General features: G+C 40.4%; 1 protein-coding gene and 1 long non-coding RNA gene across 15 annotated transcripts in view; one reads left to right on the forward strand and one right to left on the reverse strand.

Annotated features, from left to right (window-relative positions):
• The window catches only part of TARS1 (threonyl-tRNA synthetase 1), a 205249-nt gene extending 181742 nt beyond the window's left edge, over nt 1-23507 (reverse strand). The window contains exons 1-4 of one of the 12 annotated variants that reach the window (XM_083402794.1): nt 23354-23443; nt 19367-19419; nt 18969-19022; nt 16803-16849 (exon numbers count right to left, since the gene is read on the reverse strand). In XM_083402794.1, the coding sequence (XP_083258920.1) occupies nt 16803-16849; nt 18969-18972 (51 nt within the window). In that variant the 5' untranslated portion in view covers nt 18973-19022; nt 19367-19419; nt 23354-23443. Of the gene's footprint in view, nt 1-16802; nt 16850-18968; nt 19023-19366; nt 19420-20408; nt 20447-20490; nt 20538-21135; nt 21183-21691; nt 21741-22088; nt 22306-22691; nt 22777-23353 lie in introns of those variants that run through there. The other 11 variants (XM_083402793.1, XM_083402805.1, XM_083402799.1 and 8 more) reach the window with 11 other exon arrangements.
• Nucleotides 21729-27978, forward strand: part of LOC310659598 — a 38387-nt gene continuing 32137 nt past the window's right edge. The window contains exon 1 of one of the 3 annotated variants that reach the window (XR_014502844.1): nt 21729-22140. This is a non-coding gene — a long non-coding RNA (uncharacterized lncRNA). The remainder of the gene's footprint in view (nt 22141-27978) is intronic. The other 2 variants (XR_014502845.1, XR_014502846.1) reach the window with 2 other exon arrangements.

The raw sequence follows: 27978 nt of genomic DNA on the forward strand, positions 1-27978 counted from the left end.
ACCTGATGGATGATAACCTTTACTGAAAGAGGCAAAGAGTGTAAACAACTCCATCTTTTGATGCCATGATATTCTCCTGAACCACCTCTGTAAGATGGAAACTTGGGTCACTGTTCCTCAGTAGTTTCATTTGTTTATTCAGCAGACAATGTAATCTTCCAACAGTTTGACTTCACCCCTGAAGGTGCACTCCTCCATTGTCTCCCAAGACAGATGGATGCCAACCAACCAGTGTGGTTTCCAGGAAGTAGTAATAGGGGACCACCTAATAGCCCCCCAGCTACTCTGCTATGGGGTCCTACTGGGTGCCAAATTGTCCCCCATACTGTTTAGCTTCTATATAACAATGTTGGGTGCAGTCATTAGGAGATTTTGAGCAAAATATCATCTATATTATGACACCTGACTCTATTTTTCTGTGACATCTGTATCATATGTGGCTTTGCAAGCCTAGAAACAGTAGTCGGCTGTGAAGCTGAAACCTGGTAAGATGGAGGCTCTGTGGATGAGAGTTTCTACTACTGTTTAGAGTGCAGGTCAATTACGTGTTCTGGATGGGGTTGTACTACCTCTGAAGGAACAGGTAAAGAGTCTGGGAATGCTCCCCGATCCATCATTGTCATTGAAGGCTCAATGGAGTAGCTAGGAGTGCTTTTTTACCAGCTTCCCCTATTGTGCCAACAATGACAATTCCTGGACAGGGATAGCATGGCTATAGTGCCCTGTGCCCTGGATTATTGCAGTGCACTCTATGTGAGGCTGCCCTTATGTTTGGCCTGGAAGCTTCAGTATCTGCAAAATTCAGCAGCATGGCTTATGGCAGGGGTAGCTACCCATCAACACATAACACCAATGCTGGGGGAACTGCAAGGTGACTCAGAGTAGCGCCTTCAGCACAGTGGCACCTACCTTGTGCAACACACTGCTTATTGAAGCTAGTATCCAACTTGGTACATATTTTGTTTAACATCTCTCATATTGCTACAGGTTTTCCAAGAAAGATGAGTTGACACATGGGCAATATCAAATTCCTATTTGGAAAACTGTTTTAATCTGTTTTCATTTGTTGTATGTTATTGCTGAACACCACTATGATATCTGACAATGTTTAGTAGTATATAAATATTTCTAAACAAATAAATAATGAGTTCCCTTTACCATTTTGAAATGGACCAGCATTATTTAATTAACTTCACTCAATGATCTTTGCTCAGCAACTCTGAATTCTCAGGTAGTTCTCAGCAGTCCCAGCATATATGCATCTGGTGTGGTCCCTTCTGTATTGCTTGAAAACCCTTATGCATGATCAGCTACTGCAGCACAATAGCTTGGCCCCTGATCAGGAGAGGATGCTGCTGTCTATAACAACAGGTCAGTCCCATTCATGTGACTTTCCATTTCAATTGGGTCTGCCATTATTTCTGGAGGGGTGACTATGTTAGTTTGTGGAAGCAAAAACAATAAAGAGCTTAAAGACTAACACATTCGTTATGCTGTCAACTTTCACAGATTAGTGATCCAGTCTGAGTTTTTAACTTTTAGCAAACCATTCCGTAATATGCAAAAGTGAGGCTGCAATCCTGAAAGTAAGTTCCACTGACCTCACAGGGGCTTACTTCTGAGGATACATATAGTATTAAGAGTAGTTAAAAACAAATAGAATTATTCATAAAGAGGAAAAGGGGCTATAGTTGACCTAGGTCAGTGAGGTCACTCTGATTGCCAAAGACAGCCAATGTGATGTCATCCAAATGTACCATAATTAGACTATAACTCCCATCATCTCTCAGCCCCACACTTGCTGGGGCTGATGGGAGTTAGAGTTCAACAACATATGGAAGGCACTATGCTGGTCATCACTAGCTTATACAATAATATATTTATTAGTCTTTAAGATACCCTTCATTGTTTCTGTGTTAGCCAAAGTTAGCATTATTGTAACAACTGCAGTATCTCCAAATTGGTTATAAGTTGGGTCAGCCAGTCTGCTTGGGGAATGTTGTGTTTATATATGGGGTCAATGTTTTGTTTGACTACAAGAGGGTCAGGTTGAACTCCAGGCTTAATCACATAAAAACAAGCATTCAAACAGGAATGCTAGAGGGTGGAAAACAGGTTACTGGAACAGGGTTGTTCAAAATGCAAAAATTATCTCCACATTCCATTTTCTTAAAAAATGATCCATGGCAGGAATCAGATTTTTCAGCAAATGGGGGTTTTTTCAAAGCATCACTGTTGTATTTTTATTTTATCAGATTTATGTTAATGCTAGTGTTAAGTGAAGCGTCATCTCCTGTTTCTGCTTCTGTCCAATACATAACAGTAGCAGGAAATGTATCTATCCCAAATACTCGGTATTCACATTTCTGCCTTTTATTTATATTTTTGAATTAGTACTGACCACTTTAAAAATAAAAAATGATAGATAGAGCAATCCTATATTCACATTACACCAGAACTAGAGATATGCCACAAGCAAGATGACATAGGGAATTTGGGGGAACGTGACAAGGTGTGACCATCTTCTAGCTGCTTGCCAGCAAAGATCAGCCTCTGCTGGTCAGACCATGGCTAGAACAAACACGTTAAGTTGAGCTCTGTCTTACTGCAATAGTAGTTAATAAACCGGGTCCCTAACTGGGAGCTGGACTTGATTTTATTTTCTTGGTCCCGTATTTTATTTAAAGATGTTCCCTCACCTGGGAAACGAACAGGTGGTTCAGAAGCAAATTCTTACCACAAACATAAGAAACACGAAAAATGCCCCACTGGATCAGCCCATCTACTGCAGCATCTTGTTCTCACAATAGTCAAGTAGATGCCCATGGGAAGTTCATAAGTGGGACCTAAGCACAACAACACTTTCCCTATTTGTGATTCCCACAACTGAAATTCAGAAATATACTGCCCCAGATAGCTATCATGGCTAGTAGCTGTTGATAGCCTTATCCTCCATGAATTTGTCTAATCATGAAGAAGAGGACTATTAGTGTTTGTTCCTAGCCTTGAGTTGGTGAGGTTAGTGGAGTACCATGTATGTTATGATTTGGTTGTTTAACATTTTTGGAGGTGTATACACACAAACACACACACACACACACACACTATTTGGGTGGAATCCTGCATTAATATAGAACAGCTCCCTCCTGTAGCTGAAAGTGAGTGGGACAGGGCATGGCTGCCTATTCATTTGGTAGACGTGGGTTGGAGTCACTGATAGAATCATAGAATAGAATCATAGAGTTGGAAGAGACCACAAGGGCCATCAAGTCCAACCCCTTGCCAAGCAGGAAACACCATCAGAGCACTCCTGACATATGGTTGTCAAGCCTCTGCTTAAAGACCTCCAAAGAAGGAGACCTTGGCAGCAAATTCCACTGTCGAACAGCTCTTACTGTCAGGAAGTTCTTCCTAATTTTTAGGTGGAATCTTCTTTCTTGTAGTTTGGATCCATTGCTCCGTGTCCGCTTCTCTGGAGCAGCAGAAAACAACCTTTCTCCCTCCTCTATGTGACATCCTTTTATATATTTGACCTTTGACCATTTTGGTTGCCCTCCTCTGTACACGTTCTAGTTTGTCAGTGTCCTTCTTGAACTGTGGTGCCCAGAACTGGACACAGTACTCCAGGTGAGGTCTGACCAGAGCAGAATACAGTGGCACTATAACTTCCCTTGATCTAGATGCTATACTCCTATTGATGCAGCCCAGAATTGCATTGGCTTTTTTAGCTGCCGCGTCACACTGTCGGCTCATGTCAAGTTTGTGGTCAACCAAGACTCCTAGATCCTTTTCACATGTACTGCTCTCAAGCCAGGTGTCACCCATCTTGTATTTGTGCCTCTCATTTTTTTTGCCCAAGTGCAATACTATAAAAAAAGTGGATCCAACACTTTGCCGCGCTGCAGCACCACAAAAACATGGATCCGAGGCACGGATCCTCATGAATTCATATGATTTTTATATTGAAACAAAATAAAAACACCATGCTACTGTAGACCACATCTTAGTCTGTAGGAGGAACCAAAAAAATCACGCATCCACTGTTTCGTGGTGCCGCAATGGCGCAAAAACATGGTTAAAAAACACGGATCCTCATGAATCCTCATGATTTTTGCACTAGATCAGCCCAAACTCACTGTCAAATTACACATCATGTCCAGGGGCACAGCATCCACCACAGAAATCACGGATCCATGGCTTCCTGGCCATACCGTGGCCCAAAAACGTGGTTTTCAAGAATGGATCCTCATGGATCCTCACACTTTTTGCATTGGGCCAACCCAAACTCACCATCAATTCACACATCATAGCCAGGGGCACAGCCTACACCAGAGAAAACTCGGATCCACTCCTGCCTGGCCATACTGTGGCCCAAAAACGTGGTTCCGAAGCACAGATCCTAATGGATCCTCATGATTTTTGCACTAGATCAGCCGAAAGTCACCATCAGATCAAACATCATAGCCAGCAGCACAGCATGCAACACAAAAAACACGTATCTACGGCTTCCTGGCCACTCCATGGCCCAAAAACGTGGTTTTGAAGCATGGATCCTCATGGATCCTCACGCTTTTTTCATTGGGCCACCCCAAACTCACCGTCAAATCACACATCATGTCCAGGGGCACAGACTGCACCACAAAAATCACGGATCCACAGCTTCCTGGCCACTCCATGGCCCAAAAACGTGGTTTTGAAGCACGGATCCTCATGGATCCTCAGGCTTTTTGCATTGGGCCACCCCAAACTCACCGTCAAATCACACATCATTCCCAGGGGCAATCATAGAATCATAGAATCATAGAATCATAGAGTTGGAAGAGACCACAAGGGTCATCGAGTCCAACCCCCTGCCAAGCAGGAAACACCATCAGAGCACTCCTGACATATGGTTGTCAAGCCTCTGCTTAAAGACCTCCAAAGAAGGAGACTCCACCACACTCCTTGGCAGCAAATTCCACTGTCGAACAGCTCTTACTGTCAGGAAGTTCTTCCTAATGCTTAGGTGGAATCTTCTTTCTTGTAGTTTGGATCCATTGCTCCGTGTCCGCTTCTCTGGAGCAGCAGAAAACAACCTTTCTCCCTCCTCTATGTGACATTCTTTTATATATTTGAACATGGCTAACATATCACCCCTTAACCTCCTCTTCTCCAGGCTAAACATGCCCAGCTCCCTTAGCCGATCCTCATAAGGCATTGTTTCCAGGCCTTTGACCATTTTGGTTGCCCTCCTCTGTACACGTTCTAGTTTGTCAGTGTCCTTCTTGAACTGTGGTGCCCAGAACTGGACACAGTACTCCAGGTGAGGTCTGACCAGAGCAGAATACAGTGGCACTATAACTTCCCTTGATCTAGATGCTATACTCCTATTGATGCAGCCCAGAATTGCATTGGCTTTTTTAGCTGCCGCGTCACACTGTCGGCTCATGTCAAGTTTGTGGTCAACCAAGACTCCTAGATCCTTTTCACATGTACTGCTCTCAAGCCAGGTGTCACCCATCTTGTATTTGTGCCTCTCATTTTTTTTGCCCAAGTGCAATACTTTACATTTCTCCCTGTTAAAATTCATCTTGTTTGTTTTGGCCCAGTTCTCTAATCTTTCAAGGTCGTTTTGAAGTGTGATCCTGTCTTCTGGGGTGTTAGCCACCCCTCCCAGTTTGGTGTCATCTGCAAATTTGATCAGGATGCCCTTGAGTCCATCATCCAAGTCGTTGATAAAGATGTTGAATAAGACCGGGCCCAAGACAGAACCCTGTGGCACCCCACTAGTCACTCTTCTCCAGGATGAAGAGGAACCATTGATGAGCACCCTTTGGGTCCGGTCAGTCAGCCAGTTACAAATCCACTGAGTGGTAGCATAGTCAAGACCGCATTTTACCAGCTTCTTTACAAGAATATCATGGGGCACCTTGTCAAATACCTTGCTGAAATCAAGGTAGACTACATCCACTGCGTTCCCTTCATCTACCAGGCTTGTAATTCTGTCAAAAAATGAGATCAGGTTAGTCTGACATGACTTATTTTTCAGAAATCCATGCTGACTATTGGTGATCACAGCATTCCTTTCTAGGTGCTCACAGATTGTTTGCTTAATGATCTGCTCCAGAATCTTCCCTGGTATTGATGTTAGACTGACTGGGCGGTAATTATTTGGGTCCTCTCTTTTCCCCTTTTTGAAAATAGGGACAACATTTGCCCTCCTCCAGTCTGCCGGGACTTCGCCTGTTCTCCAGGAATTCTCAAAGATGACTGCCAGTGGTTCTGAGATCACATCTGCCAGTTCTTTTAATACTCTTGGATGCAGTTCATCTGGCCCTGGAGACTTGAATACATCTATACTAGCCAAGTATTCTTGTACTATCTCCTTAGTTATTCTGAGCTGTGTTTTCTCTGCTGAATCATTTGCTCCAAATTCTTCAGGTCGGGCATTGTTTTCTTTATCGGAGAAGACTGAGGCAAAGAAGGCATTGAGGAGTGCAATTCTCCATCTTCTCCTCTGAGTGACCCCACTGTTTCTTTGTTCTTCCTTTTGCTACGAACATACCCATAAAAGCCTTTGTTGTTGCTTTTAACCTCTCTAGCAAGCCTGAGTTCATTCTGTGCTTTAGCTTTTCTGACTTTGTGTCTACATGTGCTGGCTATTTGTTTGAATTCCTCTTTGGTGGTTTCCCCCCTTTTCCATTTTTTGTACACATCCTTTTTTAATCTTAACTCAGTTAAAAGTTCTTTAGATAGCCACCCTGGCTTCTTTAGGCACCTTCCATGTTTCCGTCTCATTGGTATTGCCTGAAGTTGTGCTTTTACTATCTCCCTCTTAACAAACTCCCAGCCATCATGAACTCCCTTTCCTTTTAGTATTACTGTCCATGGGATCTCACCCAGCACTTCCCTAAGTTTTATGAAGTCGGCTTTCTTAAAGTCAAGAAATTGAGTCCTAGTATGCTTGGCTGCTCCTTTCCGCTGTATAGTAAACTTCAGAAGAGCATGATCACTTGCGCCTAATGATCCTTCCACTTCTACCCCACTAACCTGGTCATCAACATTGGTTAGGACCAGATCTAAAATGGCTGTTCCTCTTGTTGCTTCTCCCACTTTCTGGACAATGAAGTTGTCTGCAAGGCAAGTGAGGAATCTGTTTGACCTTATGCTCTTGGCTGAGTTTGACATCCAACAAATATCCGGGTAATTGAAGTCCCCCATTACTACTATCTCCCTTCCTTTTGCATGCTTGGCCATCTGTTCCAGGAAGGCATCATCTATGTCCTCCGTTTGGCTTGGGGATCTATAGTAAACTCCCACAATGAGGTCACTGTTATTCTTCTCTCCCTTAATTTTGACCCAAATGCTCTCACTTTGGCTTTGAGGTTCTAAATCTTGGATCTCTTCACAGGTATACACATCCCTGACATATAACGCCACTCCTCCTCCTTTCTTGTCTGGTCTGTTTCTCTGAAATAGATTGTATCCCTCCATTATTACATTCCAATCGTGGGACTTATCCCACCAGGTTTCAGTGATGCCTATTATGTAATATTTAGTTTGCTGTACCAAGAGCTCAAGCTCATCTTGTTTATTTCCCATGCTTTGCACATTAGTGTACAGACATTGAAGTCCATTAATCATTCCCCCGTGTCTCTTATTTAAGGATTTTTTCCTCCCACCACTAGGTCTGCGTGCTGTTTGCTTCATTTGGTCTATGACATTTGGATGATCATCTTCATCAGTTGATAGACTCCTACCTTCAGGAGCACTGTCTCCCTCCCCCACATTAGTCAGTTTAAAGCCCTCCTGATGAGGTTTCTGAGATTTTTGGCAAAAACATTCCTCCCAACCGTTGTGAGGTGCAGCCCATCGCTTGCCAGAAGTCCATCTTCAAGATACTCCGTGATCTAAGAATCCAAACCGTTCCTGTTTACACCATTTGCGAAGCCAGCTGTTCACTTCCACTATTTTTCCCTGTCTCCCTGGGCCACGTCGTTCAACTGGGAGGACAGATGAGATGACAATTTGTGCATTTAATTGCTTCAATTCCCTGCCCAGAGCCTTGTAGTCTCTTTTGATCTTCTGGAGGCTATTGCTTGCAGTGTCATTGGTTCCCACATGAACCAAGAGGAACGGGTATTTGTCAGTGGGTTTTATGATTCCTTGCAGTCATTCAGTTACATCTTGGATCTTAGCCCTGGGGAGACAGCACACTTCCCGAGACATCTTGTCAGGCCCACAGATCACTGCTTCTTTTCCCCTCAGTAGGGAATCCCCTATCACCACTACACGCCTCCTCTTAGGTTTGGTCAGGGTTCTTCCGTGAGCTGTCCGTTCCAAGGTTGCCTGCACATTCCCTGAGGATGTTTCTGAAGTGTGGAAACTTTTATTCCTATTGGTTGCTGGCTGCTATTATTATCGGTATGTTTGATGGTTATTGATGTTATTATGAAAGGATATGCTCTTTGAAAGAAATTGGAAAAACACATCAATACCCAACATGGAAGATTGGCAAATCCTAATGGTAGAATATCTGCAGCTAGTGAAAGCGACAGGAAGAGAAAGAGGCCAACCAAAACAAAAAGTCTGTAAGGATTGGGGAATCTTTAAAGGTTATTTAGAAAACTATGGAATAAAAGGAAACATCTTGGCAGAATCAGACTGATATCTGTATTGTATAAGTTTGTAGGGAGGTAAAAAGAAAATATATAAGAAATATGTAACTGAGCAGATAAAGTAATGGATAGATAAAGTACAGTGAGATTAATTGGAAATCAGTTTTAAATTTCTTCTCTATAAGTTTTATAATTGTGTTCAGTATCAGGAGTATACCATATATGATGATACTTATATTAATCTTCTTGTATCTTATAGTGTGGTGGTTTGCTTTTCTGTTGTTTGTTTGTTTGTTTGTTTGTATGTTTGTTTACTTGTATGTACGTCTGTTTTCTCATAAATGTATTTATTTTAAATTAATAAAGATATATTTAAAAAAAGAAGAAAGGATATGTAAGAAAAAAGGAGGGAAATAAAACCCTGGGAAAGGTATAATGGCCATGTATGTGGGTGAGAGTAGTTGATGAAAAAGAAATTATGAGTGCATTTGTGTGTATAAGATGCTTGAGACCTTGATTTATGTTTAGCAAGTGATACACACATAGAAATTTATGTTGATACGATTATTGTTATAAATATATTGTGCTGTATGTATATATATTTCTACCCCTCCTTTAAATTGTTGAGATTTATTGTATATTTATGTACTTGATTTTTTTTATATATAGTAATTGCTTCAAGATCTACTGATAATGATTTAAATAAATAAAGAACATAATTGGGCTGAGACTTACATCTAAAGACTGTTGTTATGGGAGAAGAGTAGCTTAAACCACTCTGATTCTTTTTCAGCAGCACCACACTCATTGCTCAGACCAAAGCCAAAACAGGCACCTAGTTCTGGGGCAACTGCAGAGTTTAAGTTGAACTACGCTTCTACATAACAGGAATAAGCTCAACTATTTATGTCATACTCACCCAGTTTTTAGCAACTCCCACCCTGCTAGACCACATCATATTGAAATTCCTTGGGTACTTCCAATGGTAAGTTATAATGAACCATATATTCCCACTTCCACGGAAATCTGGTTGTACAGAACTTTGAACTATGGTATGTAAACAAGGCTAAAGAGGTTTCACATGGGTTTTAGCAAAACATGTATTTCATATTCAACTTGGTTTTCCACCAACACAAACATTCAAGTAGAGGCCCCAAATCTATTAAAAACAGCAGGTTTTACCCCATGGTGTGGTGAAATGATAAAATTTACATTTATAATGATTATTTTCAAAACCGTTCAAATATGTAAACTAAATGAGGCAATAAAATTTTGAAAGCCAGTCATCATGTGTCAGAGCATACACTATGTATATTTTCCAAGGGGTGTTTCGTGGCAATCTTGGTATTAGTTTGACCGTTTAACACATAACCACAAGACAATCACAGTTTGTTGGAAAGAGAGGTTGTGAATATATGTGATCCTCTCAATGAACTACATTTGACATTTTGAAACCCTGTGCCTTAATAATTCCTGTGACTATTTGTTATTTGAAAAATGCTCATAGAAAAGCTTGCATTAGACTATAATATTTAACAACAATTAAGGGCCTTCCTTAGCTCTAGCACCATTCTGACTCTCATAGACATGAGCTAGAGTGGTCCAATAGATATAGCACTGGGCTTAGAGTTAGGAGACCAGCATTTACATTTCAAATCTGCCACAGACTAGTTATATGGACTTGGTTGAATAACTGCTGTTCACACCCAGCTTCCAATCTATAAAATGAAGTTAATAATGACCTACTTCACAAGGATCATGTTCCTGCCCCAGCAATATTTTACATAGGCCAGCATGGAAGCTTGATGTGAACTGATGGTTATTAATTGGTCTGGAAGATCCACATGTACATGGAATCCCTGGAAGCTGTGTATACCTGGAGTTCCATCATGTGAACTGCAATCATGCCCGGTATCTCTCACAGTGAAGCAAGGATACTGCAACAGATCAAGCAGTGGCTTATATTCTGTTCACCCTTGTGTACATGCTGCTTGCAACTAAAGTGTATGTGGGATGCTATTGACCATACTACCTAAGAACCTTTGGGAGCTTTTTCTAGATGCACAGTCCGCAGGATCCCAGCTGGGGAGTACCTCCCTGCGCATTGCAGGTTTGATGCAATTGCAGAAAGAAAAAGCCCTGACATGTTTCCTAACTATACATAGTGTAACATGTAGTTTGACTCTTAGCTTCATAAGCTCACCACTATTTCAATAGTGACGTACCACTAAAGAGCGGTTTTCCCTGAGTTAAAAGCAGAGGACAACGGGAAGTGTGAATAAGCAGTTAGTCTTACATAGTGTTCTTATAATGGCCAGATAAAATGGAAACAGTACAGAGAAGGGGAGGAGCCAAATACAGCAGAGCTGATGGAAGGGCCCTGCTTCCCATTTATCCCTTTGCACATCCTAATGACTATTGATGGAAGGAGGAGCTATTTAAAAGAGAACATAAGAACATAGCACTGATCCCTTCCCAAAGAGTGAGCAGTTACCCCTACCCCCCCCCTAAAAAAAGCCCAGTGAGGCCAAAATACGTAAGAAAATGAATTGGTCTTAAGTTTTTCATACATTGGTGAATTTCTGACTTCAGATCAGCTGCTGTTTGAGCCTCAACAAAATCCAGCTGGAATTCCTTTCATATGAATTGTACAATGATGCTCAATAACATTTATGCTCTATATACTGGCAGAATTCACCCAATTGTAGTTTCTTCTACTGTGCAATATATAGTCAGTAACACAAGACAGACAAGTGCCCAATAATTTTCCAAAAAGAAAACCAGTTAATGGTTCTAGAGGTCAGTTATGATAAAATAGCCAGAGAGGGCAAACACATGGTATTCCTTTGTTGTTTTTTATTTCAAATTTATGTCTAAATTTAGCAATAGTTGTGAGAAACACTCAAGAAGTTAGATTCCAAGAGGAAACAGCTCAAAGCATGAACCTGATGCGATTGTAAGAGAAAAGGCAAACAGCTACAATTGGTTTCATTTTTGTACACTAATCGTTTCAGCCCTATTATAGTAAATCCAGATGAGGTTTTTTTATATAAATCTATTTCCAAACAACTTTGTTCCCTATTCTTATCATTTTAAGCAAATTCTGATAGTGATCATTTTATTTACCTAGGGTGAATCTGCATACAGCCTTCTCTGGGGTTCAGATATGGTCAAACTGTGAAGAAAGTAAAAAAAAAACTGTTCCGCCGTCATTTCCATAAAGGAATGGGGTTCCATAAAGCTCCAACACTCTACACTCCTAGTTCTGAGAAATTAATCAGAAGGAAAGAGCAGAAGTCCATTCGTTTGCCACCCTTACTGCCCCTAGGTCAGCCAAGCTACTGCTGTCCTTCCCACTTCTCCATTAAATTGGATTGCCTAGCATCTGGACTCTAACCTTGTCATTTCCCTAGTATGTGTTGCCTTCTTTCTTGATACAGAAATGATGTACTTCAGCATTTTGCTTGGTCTTCTAGCCATTTTTTAAAATGGGAACAAACATGGTTTCCACTGATCCAACAGATTCAGTGGTAGCTGTGTTAGGGCGACAGAGAGCTAGGCTATTCAAATAATAAATTAAAACTTCTCATTGTTTTCATCCAGGCCTGCTTCTTGTTTATTATCAGTTTTTCTCGTTTATAAGGTCTAAAATAGTTTATCTTCAGGTTAGCTTGAAAGTTTTTATATCAAAATGTTTTTGGCTCTGCCTCCTATTTATGCAACTGGCCCTGCCTCCCAACAGTGCTGATAGGTTAATTGGGGTTTGGCAGGAGCCCCCAATGACTAGTACAGGGAAACAGGTCAGCCCAACCACCTGGTAAGTCCCATGTGGCCAGAGGTGCTGTGCTCGGTCCCACAAAGGGCGCCCACAAAGGAAGGTGTAAGAGCTCATTCTAGACATTTGTATAGCATTTTATGGCTAGCAAAGTAGATGTAAATGAAATTCCTCCTAATATCAATTTTGGTAGTGGTCTGAGGTGGTCATACACTTCACTTCATTCTCTTTTTACCTAAAGTTAGGTATATTCAAACTATGATAGAGTACTTTAGTAAAAATACACTATTGTGCCCTTTGTACAGCACACTGTGGAAACCACCATGTCCCATTCAGGGAGTCTTTGCCAAAAACAGTACTGAGAATTGGAATGTATGCCAATAACAATCACTGTAAAAAAAAAAATCCTTGTTTATTTATTTATACAAGGTGCAATAAACACAATGTAAATGCCAAAAGACATCACTATTGAAGAAGACACAATTTGGTAAGTTATAGAAAGTTATATGGCACAAAATATATATTTTTCTAATATGCCCTTTTTGCTAGGTTTTGTTAAGTTTCTGTGATCAGCGCCTACATTTTAGTAAAAGGGCCATTCATGGCCAAGGTGAAGCCATCATTTTAACTGGATGAAATCCTATGTATACACTCATCTCCTGGAACTAAACACTCACCCTCAAAAAAGATATCTTTATCTTCCTTTTAAAATTGGACTGACGGCAGCACTGACGTGGGTAAGGGGTACAGGGCTGGAAGGCAGCTGTTAGATGGACAAAACTAAATCAATGAAAGCCGTTTATAAAGTCCCACAGCACACTGCTGTTTCCTCCAATGACGACAAAGCCATATGTAGTCTGTTTCCAGCTAGCAAAAGAATGGCATTTGTGGACACAACGTACCATTAAAAGAAAGAAGAAGAAACACCCATGTTTTCTACTTATGGTGGCCAGATCGTTTTCCTGGCAAGGATGTGACATTTATACAAATAATGCTGTGAAGCAGAAAGGCAAAAACCTTTCTTGTATTCATTAGAACCTTCCTTTCATCATGAGAACAAAAAAACCCTTAAATCAGAACATTTATGTTCCAGAGGGGAAACAGAAGATCAACAGTCATCAGGCTACAACCCTGGAGGCGGTTAGACTGGTTATCTCAAAATCATTTTATGCCTTGGACCTATTCCTTTCATATATCCCTATGTACAATTCTATAAACAAGTGTTTAAATCTTATCAGGAATTAATGTTAAAAGCACACTGCATTTATTTGTTTCATGTGTATCCCACCCTTCTTATCTGCAAGACATAGCAAAGTTTTGGGTTTAGCAAAGTTTCTGAATTTGTAATTATTTTATTAACACTTAAATGGGAATAAGTTTCATCATGGATCTTTTGTTTCCTTGTTGTGCCTGTTATACTGACATGAAATAACATAACTTTTTTACTTTCCCTTACATAATTAAACCATCATGTGTATTTGCTGTCACTTGTATCTTGAATTACTCAAAGTTAATGGACAGATTACCTATATAATGCTGACATTGGCCCTTTGCTCAGATTTCACTATCAAACTATTTACATCTTGTAATTCCTTCCCTTAATGCAGGGTTGAGCCTGTACATTAGTCAAGAACCTCAACAGACTTACTGAAATCTACTGACCAAAAATGCAGAAATTCAAGCAGGCACTAGTGTGAAACTTCTCTTTGAACTTAACGTTTCAAACATTGGGGGGGGGGGGACCCAAAAGGAAAAACATTCTTTCCTATAAACATTAAGCTTATAATACCGATCACTTTCTGTTCTCAAATTAAACTGGAGCCCGCTTTTTAAATGCAATGTTTTTAAATCGTCTGCAATAATAATACCTCCCTAGTTTTTGAGGAAAACATACAAAAGATAAAACATAACTAGGACTGTACTGTTTGTTTTTGTTTTAACACAAAGATAATCCAACCTGAGAAATAAGAGTATTTGACTCAGCATTTGCATTGAAATAATGTCTAACATTTTTTAGAAAGGATAGAAGCTGCCTTTGTCTTCTCTTGCCCCTCCCCCCCAAAAAAACTGAATGAAGGAAAAGATGTTATGGCAAACAAACCATATGAAAGCAAGAGAAAGCAAAGCAATGCAAAATAGCTAAAAATGTGTGAATTGGGATAGGATTACTGTTCTTGAAATTTCATCTTCCATGTTCTTGGCAGCCTATTTTAATTTCTGTGTTGAATGTATTGCTGAAATGGATGTGTGATTTTATTGTTTCCTGCTTATTATTTTATGACCTGTTATTGGAATATTGCATGTGCTTTTAGCTGGCTTTGTCAGATATTGTAAGGCATCTTGTGAAAACGTAGTATGAACAGCAGGTAACAAATGTATTACACTAAATAAATAAATAAATAAAAATAAGCCTCAATGAATATTTATTTAAAATTGTTTTATCCCTCCTCACTTATTTAAAACATTTTTACCAGTAGTGATATTGGCAACAGAAAGTAAAAAAGCAGTAAGCCAGACATTTAAGATACAGTACTATAATAAGTTTCACATAATTAAGAATACTCTAACTAGCCACCTGAATACAGACAAAGTGGGGCAGTCACTTTTCATTGAATAAGAAATTTCACAACTGAGAGCCACTACTGATAAGGCTGCAACTCAAATTCCCACACATCATATCTAAGGAAAACAGGGGGTTCTGTCCTATGAACAGATACTCCTCCAACAAAGGGCCGGGGGTTGAGAAACCTAGGCCCCCAACTTTTAACAGCTTTTAAGGTCAATGCAAGTAGTTTGAAATTATTAAACAAAGAGAGTACTAATGAAGTTGCTCCAATATTGGTGTTATGTGATCTGAAACCAAGGGTTGAGGGAGTGTCAGCCACCACAAAGAAATTGAGAAGAGCATAGTGGATGCCACCATAGGAAGGAACACAAAAACAGTTTTTGGAAAAGTAAATGGACCACTATACCAGTATCCCCACTACATGCTCTAACACTTTCCTTCCAAATTGTAGATTTTATAACTGTCTGATACTTATTCAAATCAGTAAAACACAGGGTATATTTCTTTAGTAAAGATCTTACTACAGTGGTATCTCGAGTTACAAGCGCCTCAGGTTACAAATGCTTCAGGTTACAAACTCCGTTAACCTGAAAGAGTTACCTCAAGTTGACAACTTTGCCCCAGGATGAGAACGGAAATTGTGTGCCGGTGGCACAGCAGCAGCAAGAGGCCCCATTAGCGAAAGCACACCTCTAGTTATGAACAGTTTCAGGTTAAGAACGGACGTCCAGAAAGAATTAAGTTTGTAACTAGAGGTACCACTGTATAAGCTATTTATTAAGGATCCTTTAAGACTACTAAAACTACACCCTCCCTATGTGAGACATTAAGAACCCCTCCCACCCAATATGCCAGGCCCCTCCAGCGGCAAGAAGGGGACCTTGTCCACCTCCTCAGGCTGCATAAATTGAAATGCATTATGGTACTTGGGAACCATGAGGGCATCCATATCTTTATATATGGGTTCCAAGTTAGCATGGATTTAAGTTATTTTACCTTCAAGGTGTTTTGCAAATTGTTCACAGTGGACACCTGAGGGTGGAGGCTCCATTTATCTACTAATGTTAATAACCACTGATAGACCATAGATTCCTCTTTCAAACAGTGATCCACATATTTTGGCTATCCCTGGTAGCCAAGTCAAAACTTGTAGCCTGCAGAATGCTGCCCTTGTGTGCATGTTTACTTGGAAGCCTCTTTGAATACTACAGGGCTTTCTGCCAGTTAAGTGTACACAGAGTAGCATGTACACTGACCTCAAACTGGATCTCGATGGAAAGTCAGGGACAATCCTTTGCTTCCTTCTTCAGCTTCAAACTTCAGGTTGCAAATGGCATCCTGCTGCACCCCTTGGGTGGTATATGCTGATGTTACCAAAGCAGTATGTATATAAGACTTCTCGGGTAGGTTTCATCCTGCTGTGCTGTGTGTTATTGCTTATACATACCATCCTGTCTTCTTTATACAACATAGCCGGTACTTAGGTTTATATGAAATTCTGGTGGAATGCATTGAGGCTTAGTTTGGCTGAAGCTGATGCAAACACCAACAAGATTTCAGGAATGTGTCAGTGTGATTGCAGCAAAGAAAGAAAGACAGAGAGATAGAGGATGTACAATAGACACTGTAGTAGGTTCAGGAGGAAATGGAAATTATAGCAGAGTCTGTGGATGCATAGAAGATGTAAGGTTGATTAAATTCAACAGAATTTACTTCCAAATAAGTGTTCTTAGGGTGTGTATGATTGAGTGACTCAGCACACAAACAGAAAAGTGGCCAGCATAGTTTCTCTCCAAAAATAATGTTTCTAAAAGGAAAATAAAGTGTGTTAACAAAAGTGATAAAGAAACTGAAAAACACTCACCACGGGCTCCACCCAGATAAGCATCATAGTCAGCTTCTTCTGTTCCTCTGTATTTGAAAAGGAAATCAGTCTCAAGTTAGTGTTGACAGTGTTCTTGAACCTCTGTCTGGCACAAATAATTATATGTTCATTACTGATCTGCAGCCCACAATCAGCAGTATTTAGTACAGCCCTGCTATCCACAAAACAACAGAGGATCAGGAATCAAAATCTATGGCCATATTAATTTGTACTTTAATAACTAGTCATGAGGAGGGAAGGAGGATCAATTAATTAAGTTGGTATTTAAAGGCAAAAATACCTAATTCACACTTTCCAAAACAATATGCAAACCAAAACACCGCCATCCTTCAAAATTCACACTTGCCCAAATGTTGCAATGCAGTTTTTCAGCCAAGTAATCTTTTCAAAAGTGCATACTGTATACTAAATAGTGCATATAAAAATAACATAGAAAAATCCATTATAATAGGGAACTTTTTAAATTGCTCTGCAAAAAAATGTATATTAGACAAAATTGCTTACAAAAATGTGTATATTAGAATTTGCACTAAAATGATGAATTTTCATGCAGACTTTTAAAAAAATGCAAACTGATGTGGAAATGTGGAGATTTGAATTGAAAATTGGAGAAATGAGAAAGAAAGAGAAAGAAAATTAGCATATTTACCCATCTGAGTTTGAAGACCTTATACTTTGTGCTGGTCAATTATTTACTTTACTAAGAAAGTCAATATATATATATTATTTCAAATAAAAGAGAGGTGTTTGTGCTTCACAAAAGGGAAAATGTGATAGTTTGAGACAAACCTCTACATTAATGTTTATATTAATATACACTTTATAAGATTTAGGTTTGGCAAATATGGCTCTGGAACATGATTACGCAAAAATTATAACAAATTATATATTCACTAATGAAAGTAATTATGAAGCCCTGGCTGAAGCACTTTATGGGTAGTTGGCAATTCATTCAGGGTTTTCGTAATGGGCAGAGTGTCATTCTCCTTCAGGCTATTACTATGAATCATGGCAACAGCAGTCAACCAAAATCCTTGGCTGTTCTATGACAATCTAGATCATAGCAACCATGTTTTCCAGAAAGGAGTCAATGGTGGGCTTCAGCAGGAGGAAATGACTATGGGTTTATGTTCACAGTCAGCTGTTCCAACCATTCCCTCACCCCTTACATTTTCATGTCAGAGACTCAAGGGACGGATAGAAAGAGGAAAACACAAGCAAGAGGTGTCCATGTCTGCGAATTCACCTAGTATGTACAGTCTCCTACATCCTCAGCAAGAACTCAGTCAGAATCTGAGGAGGAGAACCATGCTACACCAAGTAGGCTCTTTATCAATGGCTAACTTGACAGTCCCTCTGTGATTTACTGGGGTGGGAGGAGAGTCAAATGCAGCTTCATTCTCTTGCAGGAAGGAAAAGAAATCTCATGTGTTTCTGTTCTCCCACATCCCCATATTATTAAAACACACATCTCCACCTTCCAAGAGATGTGCTGGCATGGGGAGTTTTGCATGTCTCCCTCTAATATAGTTATGGGAAATACTTGAGTTGTGTTTCAGATATTATAGACTGTCATGTCCAAAGCGTTATTTGCCAGATTCCGAGAGTCTCTATTCAACCTATGATTAGAAGTACCCACAGTTGCCTCCCGCATACATAGTTTGCAACCCAGAGATTAATGCATTTGTACCAGTGAAATGAGAGGTAAGGCTTATTTCTTGGATCTCTCCTTCTCTGTCTGCTGCATGCCATACTTTGCCCTTGCTACTGCACAAGGACAAGTGGCAGGCAAGCAGCCATAGCAAAACAAAATCCCAGAAGACACTTGTGTCATTTCATTAGTACAATTGTTCTGTGAATCCTCAATCTCTGGATTGCAAACTGGCAATCCTACATATCTGTGAAGTTCTGCTAAGCCTTGCTACTGCTATCTTAAAATCTCAGTATTGCACTGTATTAATTAACCAATTAAGATTCATATTCTGTCCTTCAGAAAGAAGTTCCAGGGTGGCTACTACACACTTGACAACATCAAAATATCTATTCCCAACCCCAAGCCAACACTGAGTTGGAAGAAGCAGCAGAAAATTCAGACCCGGTTCAAACTTTTGTGCAACAGCATAGTTGCTGCTAAATATCACTCACCCATGCTCAGGGCTCCAGATGGTTGTGGGTCTACCTCCCATGTGATCAGTCGTCCTGCACAGGAAGTGGATTCAAACATTCTTCAGCTGCATGGAGCTCTGACCACAAAGAAATGATTTTCAGCAGCAACTATGCCACTATGCAAATGTTTAAATTGGGCCTAAGGAATCCCAGCTGAAGTCCTTGTTCTAACATCTCTTTTTAATTCCTTGTCACTGCTCAGTATTTCTGCCTATAATTATTTCCCCCATTTCTCAAGCCATTTCAGGCAGTGCTGAGGGAGAGAGAGAAATGCGGAGGGCTGTTTTACAGATTTGCTCTGGGGGTTGATAGTTTATTTATTTAAAATAACTGCCACATGGCATTCAAAGAGGCTTGGCAAGCTGAAAGTTACTCACCTACACTAGCATCAAGATGAATACTGTATATTAACTGTTGTGTTGTGCTTGTTCTGCAAAAAGACAAAGGGTAAATCTTCAGAACTATTGGCGATTTTACCAATATTAATGAAATTAGCTAGACATAAAAGCTCCCAAACAACTGTATATTGCTAGAATTTCACCACTGGACAATTTTTAACGGATTTGTACTGTTTTTACAATAGTATACCATCTCAGACTTTGAAACTGCCCTGTTGCTAGAGATGTTCGTTAAACAGTGGCAGTTGTACAAATATGGACTGAACTTTTCCAAACACCTCCTTCCAGCCATTTTAGAACTTCATGTGCCAAATGTAACACTAAAATACACACATTAAAAAAACAACAGATGGTCATTAAAATCCTACACTGTTAAGCGGAGTATTTTCCATGCACGCAAAGAAAAGTCATGATAATCAGGGAAAGTATAATTCAGCATGAAATGTTATTTGAAACAGCCCTCATTGACCGAGAGCCACAACACATACACATTACAAAGCCCTGTCATGGAGATGCTGTCAAGAGGGGCCTTGCTATTGTGATGGATCTAGAACACCACCATCATGTTGCAAATCTGCAACCAACCACCAGCAGCTACAATGGGGAATGTGGTGTGGGTATATAATACAGGTGGTATTTCTAAATACTATGGTTTACTTGATGATCTGTCATCCATCAGAGAATAATTTTCAGTCAGCTCTGAAGCCCAGGGCAACAAAAGTATTGATTTTTGCTGGAAAGAGTAAATCCTAATTAAATTGTGGGGAGGGAGGCTGTGGTTGGCATTTCAATGATGATGCCATTTCAACACTGCCAAAAAACAAAACAAAACCCTACCATGTACGAAGAGCACCAATCCCACAATAAACACATGTCTGGATGCACCCGCCATCTGGAGAGAAATTGATAAAGTTTGGCAGGTTGGCATTAAAATGGCTGGTTAGTTGGACAAGCCAAAATGTGTAGTTCCCCGGTGTGCTCCTCCTTCCCCAAAACCAGTTCCCAAATTTTGTTGTTCCACCTGGCAGGTATCAGTGACAGAATGGCTGAGAAGTCCCCTCTCTGCTGCAGTAGCTGGAATCAACTTTCATTCAGCTCCTCACCCCCACAAGTCTCCTCCATGGCTTTTCTCCATGGTTATTATATCAAGTGAATATACATAAACTCTGCATCTTCTCTCTCCTGCCTGGCCCACCTCTATCTTCTCCAATCCTTTTTTTCCATTTAAGTTGTATCTATTTGATTTTGTATCATTCTTTGCATATCGCTTAGCAGAATTTTCTCCTTCATAAATGAACAATGGGAACAATTTCTGAGGCAATTTCTGAGGCAGTATTTCTGAGGCAATATTTCAGTGACGCGAACACTAAAAGAAAGGTGTTTCTTTTATTTACTTAACAGAATTCACATACTGCTTAATCGACAGAAAACCTCTGTCATTTTAAAAAAAGCCTAAAAAAAAGTTGGGTGCTAATTTACTGCACTAAACACTTTTCATTGCAGTTGTTCTACACTACAACCTGTTTAAATAGCACTGTACTTTTCTTTTGTCTCTAAATTACCATAATGTTATTATATTATTATTATTATTACTTATTTATTTATACCCTGCCTTTTTTCCTGACAGGATTCAAGGCAGCTTACAGGTAAGAACCGCTGAAAACATAGAAAATGGAGTAATTAAAAACAATTAAACATTTATAGAATTAAAACTATCTATCTAAATATGATTAAAATTAATAGCATACAAATAATCACAACGAAATGTTATTGTCACCATAATGAGAGCTCCTACTCTCTGTTCCCCTCAGACACATGGGGAATGGATAAAGAGAAGGGCGCTTCAGTTCTATAAACAAGTGCAGTTCCTCAGCCTGAAATCCTCTAAAACTGTAAAGCCTTGAGAAGAAGAGTCCTAACACTCTGGTTTATCAACACGAATATTATTATTATCATTATTTATTATTTACTTATACCCCACCTTTTTCCCTGACAGAACTCAAGGCAGTCTACATATAAAAATGAGAACCATTAGAAATCTAGAAACCCACAAGTTCTACACCCAGAACTTTCTCAGAAAACTAATTTCAGGGAAGTTTTTAATATGTGACATTTTAGTGTATTTTTCGTCTTTGTTGGAAGCCGTCCAGAGTAGCTGGGGAAACCCAGCCAGATGGGCGGGGTACAAATAAATTATTATTATTATTATTATTATTATTATTATTATTATTATTATTATTTACGCAAGTCTGATGAAAAAGAGCAAGCTAAGGAAAGACAGACGTCACAAAACTGAATTAAGACATACCAAAAGGATGGAAGAAAAGGAGGGAAAGACGCCTGCTGCAGCAGGCCTGAGACTGGGAAACACATTGAATTAAGACATTATCAAAAGAAAGAGGAGGGAAAGATGTCCGCTGCAGCAGGCCTGAGACTGAGGTGTTTCTTCACTCTTAGAAACACATTGAATTAAGACACACCAAAAAAATAGAAAGAAAGAGGAGGGAAAGACGTCCGCTGCAGCAGGCCTGAGACTGAGGTGTTTCTTCACTCTTAGAAACACTGGGAAGTTGAATTCAGCAGCGCTGCTTTTCGTGATCCTTCGCTATCAAAGGAGCTTCTCCGTTTCCCTTGGAAGGAAAAAAACCAAACAAACCCCAAACCCTGGTTCATAATCTGTGTCAGGAGCTGGGTTACCAACTGGCAGAGATGTTGGCTTTCCGTTTGATAGTTTTTCTCCAGCTTGGCATCAGGTATTTTGCTGAGGATACCACATACCTTCAGATCTGAGGAGGGTGATGTGCTGTAATTTTTTTGCACAGAGCCTTATAACCCACTTTGATCCTCTGACCAAAATTAACCTGGCTCCCTCCTCAAACTGATAAGAAACCATCCTACTTCACAAACTGAACAGTTAATAAGTCCAATAACTGACCCAGCCCTTTTTTTAAAAATCACAGGTTTACAATCCAGTTCACGAAGCTTTGAGCGACTCCTGTCTAAAAATCAAGGCAAACCTCCCTCATACTTATTATTTATATACTTCTAATTTTCTCCTCAGAATTTATTTAGTTATTACTAATTTATTCATTACTAATTTCTCCTCAGAATATGGAGGCTGGGCCTTGGGGAGCTGCTTCCTGGTTATCAAAAGCTTGCATTACAGAAGCCTAGCAGAAAGCCCCACTTCCTGGATTGCAGGGTTGCCTCTGTACAGCTCCAATATGAACAATTTTTAAATCTCCAATTCGAGCAGAAAGTCAGGATTGTTCTTTGCCAACCTGCTGCTGTCACCTGTTCATACCTCATTGGTTGTGCAATGAGAGGCCTGGGGAAGGAATGGGGAGGAGGAGCCATGTTTTCTCTTTCCTGCATTGTGTGCTTTTAAACGTCCTATTTTGATCTCAGCAACAAGGCTGCAACCCTGCTGCCTTGTTAATCCCAGAGCATTTATATCCATTTTTTGTTTAAGGGTCCTATTCCAATGTGAATTTGATAGTCCAGAAACAAGAGTCTGGAATGTTCCTTCAATTCACTTCAACTCACCCAGAACAGGCATTCATACATTTATCTGAATTCATACATCACAGTATGTAAAAGAGAAATAACAAAATTCAAGTTAAAAGTAGTGATGCATTTACAGTGGTACCTCGGGTTAAGTACTTAATTCGTTCCAGAGGTCTGTTCTTAACCTGAAACTGTTCTTAACCTGAAGCACCACTTTAGCTAATGGGGCCTCCTGCTGCCGCTGCGCCGCCAGAGCACGATTTCTGTTCTTAATCTGAAGCACTATTTCTGGGTTAGCGGAGTGTGTAACCTGAAGCGTATGTAACCCGAGGTACCACTGTATATGACCAAAGAGATTTACCCTCAGGATATCAACCAAGTCATACTTCCTCCCTCTTTCCTAACTATGTTTTGGTGCCTCTTCTTAATACCATTCCCCTTTGTTTAGCAAAGCTATACCTGCTGTTGCTTCCACTTTCCAGAGCAGCCCTTTCCCCACTACATGTCTTTGCTTTTTCTGCTCCCCTGTTCTCCTGCTTTGCAACCCAAACCCCTCCCTATAATCCTTGGCAGCTCCTTTTCCCTTTTCCTGTGGTCTTTTCCATTTAGAGACATGGGTTCCTTGCTACTTCGGCTGAGTACAAACTACGTATATGTTTAAAGTGCATTTAAAGGACAGGACCCACCTGCCCCCCCCCAAAAAAGTCAGAACTGTAGTTCACCCTTCACAGAACTACAATTCCCAACACCATTAACAAACCACAGTTCCTTGAATTCTTTGGGAGAAGTCATGTGCTTTAAATGTATGGGGTGTACCTGGTTTCTCAACTCAGGCTCCACACAGGTGTAGTTAATGTAAGAGGTTTTATGAAACAGCATCTGCAGCAGTAGTTGGCCACATTTGTAAATTAATTCACTGTCCACATGACTGAGTAAACTGACTTGGCAGCATGGACGATACAAAAGTATCTGCTTATCTGCTTTCTGTGGATATTACTGCTGGTGGATTAAAGTGTTCCATATACAGAACTATTGCAGTCAACAGTTATACATAATCAGTTTGGGAGGGGTTTTCCTTCTGCTAACTCTGCACCCTAAGATACCAAAGAGCAGCAGTGTTTTAAGGGAAAATACACAATGGAAAACTTAGATGGAAAAAACCTGACTCTTGGTCTATAGAGAAGTGTTAAATGTTGCCTCATTATATTTGAGGATAAGAGCCTACAGAAGTTTGGCAACTGTATGAAGAGATATGCAGCAGAGTCTCTCTAAATCTTTCTGAATGCGTAAATGACATGTAAAAGTGAGTTTTTATTGCACTTGGCACACTGCCTGAGGTCATAACACATTGCTTCCTTAGTAAATGTCTTTTCCCCCTAACCGCAAAGATATACTTCAGACCTACCAAAAACCCCATAGGGAATAAGAACTGGGATTTCCCATTAAACAGACGGTGATCACTTCATAATGGATTGCTGGCAAGTTGCCAAGTCTACAGTATGACTTGCAAATGATTTCCCCAATAACTACCTTTTTCAGAAAAACAGAATCACTGTTTTGCTGTATGAAATGATTCACAATAACAGCAGCAGAATTAAAAGTAGAGTGTTCAGAGTACGAGGGCAAGCAATAAGCTTCCTGCTTGGCAGGGGGTTGGACTCGATGGCCCTTGTGGTCTCTTCCAACTCTATGATTCTAAGAAGAAAGGCCAGACATTGTTGGGGGAAAGCATACCAAAAGTTGGTGACTCACAAAGACCTGCTGTTTTTTCAGATGTTTGGAATTTCACATATGTGGAAGCAAGCTGCAATTGCTTGGGGCAGTGTTGCATGAACAGAACCATTTCCACTTGCACAGTGGAACATCCCCCCTCCCCCCTGCACACTCACTACATCTGTTATGGGGTCCCCCCAACCCTCCAGAACACATCTGGGGACAGGCAAGCAGAGGAAAGGGGGGTGGAAGTCTTGTTGTGGAAGAAGAAGCAGGCCCATGGTTGGGGGGGGGGCAGCCAGGTTCACTTGCTCTGGACCTTGGAGAGCTAAGCCAGCCAAGGCACCATACTGGGGACCAGCTACGTTTTTTAGTTTAGAACTTCATTCTAACTCCACTCTGGGCCTCAGACAGGCTCGGCACAGGCCTGAACAGAATACTTTCTACTTACGCAATTATTTACTTGAATACTGCCCTTGGTCAGATTGGAAAGGTGCCTTATACATGTGTCAAAGTCTCTCTAGTAGCAAGGGAAATGCTCATAATTATTATCAGCAGGTAGTAATAGAAATAAGGCTTTCTCATTAGAAAGTCTTTCGCCAGAAGGGGAGAACATGCAGTGTGCTGGCTCCACACACCATGTGGTTATGCACGGTGGTGATGGAAGCACATCAATCCTGAGGGTTTGCTCTCAGTGCATTGGCAATACCAAGCATATCATTTTAATGCTTCCTACAGGAATTAATATCCTTTACTTACATAGGAGTGAAGTGTACTTAAAGGAGATAACTTTGGGAGGGGGTTGGAACAGTTAAAACTCTACACTTGTTGGCTTCTGTTTTTCTGAGAGAAGGCAGCTTTCCCCTCTCCCCCTGGTCACGCTGAATACAGACCATTTACTTTGTCTTATATTGGACATGAGGCATGCGAGTGGCGCTGTGGGTTAAACCACAGAGCCTAGGGCTTGCCGATCAGAAAGTCGGCGGTTCGAATACCCGCAACAGGGTGAGCTCCCATTGCTCAGTCCCTGCTCCTGCCAACCTAGCAGTTCAAAAGCACGTCAAAGTGCAAGTAAATAAATAGGTACCGCTCTGGCGGGAAGGTAAATGGTGTTTCCGTGCGCTGCTCTGGTTCGCCAGAAGCGGCTTAGTCATGCTGGCCATATGACCCGGAAGCTGCACGCCAGTTCCCTCGGCCAATAAAGCGAGATGAGCTCCACAACCCCAGAGTCGTCCACGACTGGACCTAATGGTCAGGGGTCCCTTTACCTTTATATTGGACATAATGGGAGCCACTGAAATTTGAACCTACTCTGACTAGCATCACCACACCCTTTCATCATCATAACTCCATTCCATTTCTTGGGCACTCTTGAGCATGCTCGATACAGTTCCTGCAGAGCCTCTAAGTGTCCCTATTTTCCAGGGATGTCCCTGATGTAGAGAAGCTACCTCAGTTTCTGATTTGATCCTGGAATGTCCTGCTTTTCCTTAGGATGTCCCTATTTTCATTGGAGAAATGTTGGAGGGTATGGAGTTATCTGACCCCCGAGCTGTCTGAAAACAATCCTGTATAGGGAAGGTTTTTTAAACATTTAATGTTTCATTGAGTTTTTATATATGTTGGAAGCTGCCCAGAGTGGCTGGGGCAACCTAGTAAGATGTGTGGGGTATAAATAGTATAATTATCACTATGGAATGGGATGTCCCTATTTTCATCAGAGAAATGTTGGAGGGGATGTTTGTGTTCATTTGCTTTGAGACCTAGACAATGAAATGTGAGATATATATTATTTTTATTATTATTAATTTTTGCAGAAAATTGTGCCCCAAGCTGCACAGGAATTACTGTCTAATCTTCAGTTCTTTCAGTTGCAAAACTGTTCTCTCAGCTGCCTTAAGTTTTCAAATGATCATCACCCAATTAAGAAGATATAAAATGATGCCAAAAACTCCTAACAGAGAAATACATTTAAAGTCATTCACTTTTGTCAGTTTTTTTTTTTAAAAAAAGACAAACATTTGTTCGCTTGTTTGCGGCTGAATAAATATATGAGCCACAGTGCGAGCAAGCTAAGAAAATCTAATACGTGTCTTTATAAGGTGTGAGTATGACATTGTAAACTGCCCTTCCTTTGCTGAAAATCTGTAATTGGATTTTTATGTGGCTTGTTATTAAAATGTTTAGTCTGAGTAAGATGAAGGAAGAAGTGACTCTTTGCATGATCTGAAATTAAGCCTGTAAAACATTTGGATCACATTTTCCCCTAGATGTATCTTGATACGGCCATGTTGTACTAAAGGGCAAGGGATGGAATGTTTTATTTCATATGATTTCTCTGCATTTGATTGACAGCAGATCAAAGTATGAACTGACCGCACCCACCCCATTGTAAAGCATTGAGCATGAGAGGATATGAAAGTTGTGCCTGTGGTGCTAGAAGATTCTAATGACTAATTTACACATGCAAACCTTGATATGAAGTTGCATACTGATTATGACTAGTTTGTCAGTATTTTGGGGGAGGGAATCAGTCATATACCAGAAATTTAGGTTTGCACAATAGTTTAAAGATTGCTGTTGTCCAACCACAACAAATCCACGTTTTATTTTAAAAAATATTTATTGCTGTTAGGAAGGTGACAGGAAAATGCATAGGAAATGTGGGATGACTGAATGATTAATGGACTGAATAATTAATAGGAAGATCAGAGAATCAGAATTGTAGAGTTGGAAAGAACCACAACGGTCATCTAGTCCAACCCCCTGCAATGCAGGAATCTTGCATCCAGTGTGGGGCTCAAACCCACGACCGTGAGATTAAAAGTCTCATTGTTATGTACTGAAGTTCTCACCCCGGGCCAGCAGGGGGATACTGTAGATAGTTCAGGTCCACATATGCAAATAAGCGATCGAAAGTGACATTCAGTGATTGGATAGTTACCGAAAATGGTTACTGTTGCGTTCTAGCGGAGCTCTATATAAGCAGGCTGGCTGAACCCTTCAGTTCAGTTCTGTTCTGGCCTGTGAATAAACAAGAGCTGTTTTAAGAATCGCTGTGTCGTCTGATATGTTCACCCACAACCAAACTCTCATGTTCAGGTCCCGACTGAACAATCCCATTATAAACACCACATAAGAAAATTAGGATGAATGCTCATTGTTGCATAACATCCCCACAAACAAATCAGAATGAATGATCAGTAAAGCCTAACCCCCACATAAGTTTTGTAAAAGCAAATCAGATCAGCTAATGGAAACCACTATCATATGGTGAACATGCATGTGTGAACCCATCCGTATATTGGGATTTTCCTTCACTCTGTTGGTCTTGCTTAGATGTAGAATTATTTCTACCCGCAGTCTGTCTG

The sequence above is a fragment of the Podarcis tiliguerta genome (genome assembly GCF_965153285.1).
Source record: "Podarcis tiliguerta genome assembly, chromosome: 11".
Classification (NCBI taxonomy): Eukaryota; Metazoa; Chordata; class Lepidosauria; order Squamata; family Lacertidae; genus Podarcis; species Podarcis tiliguerta.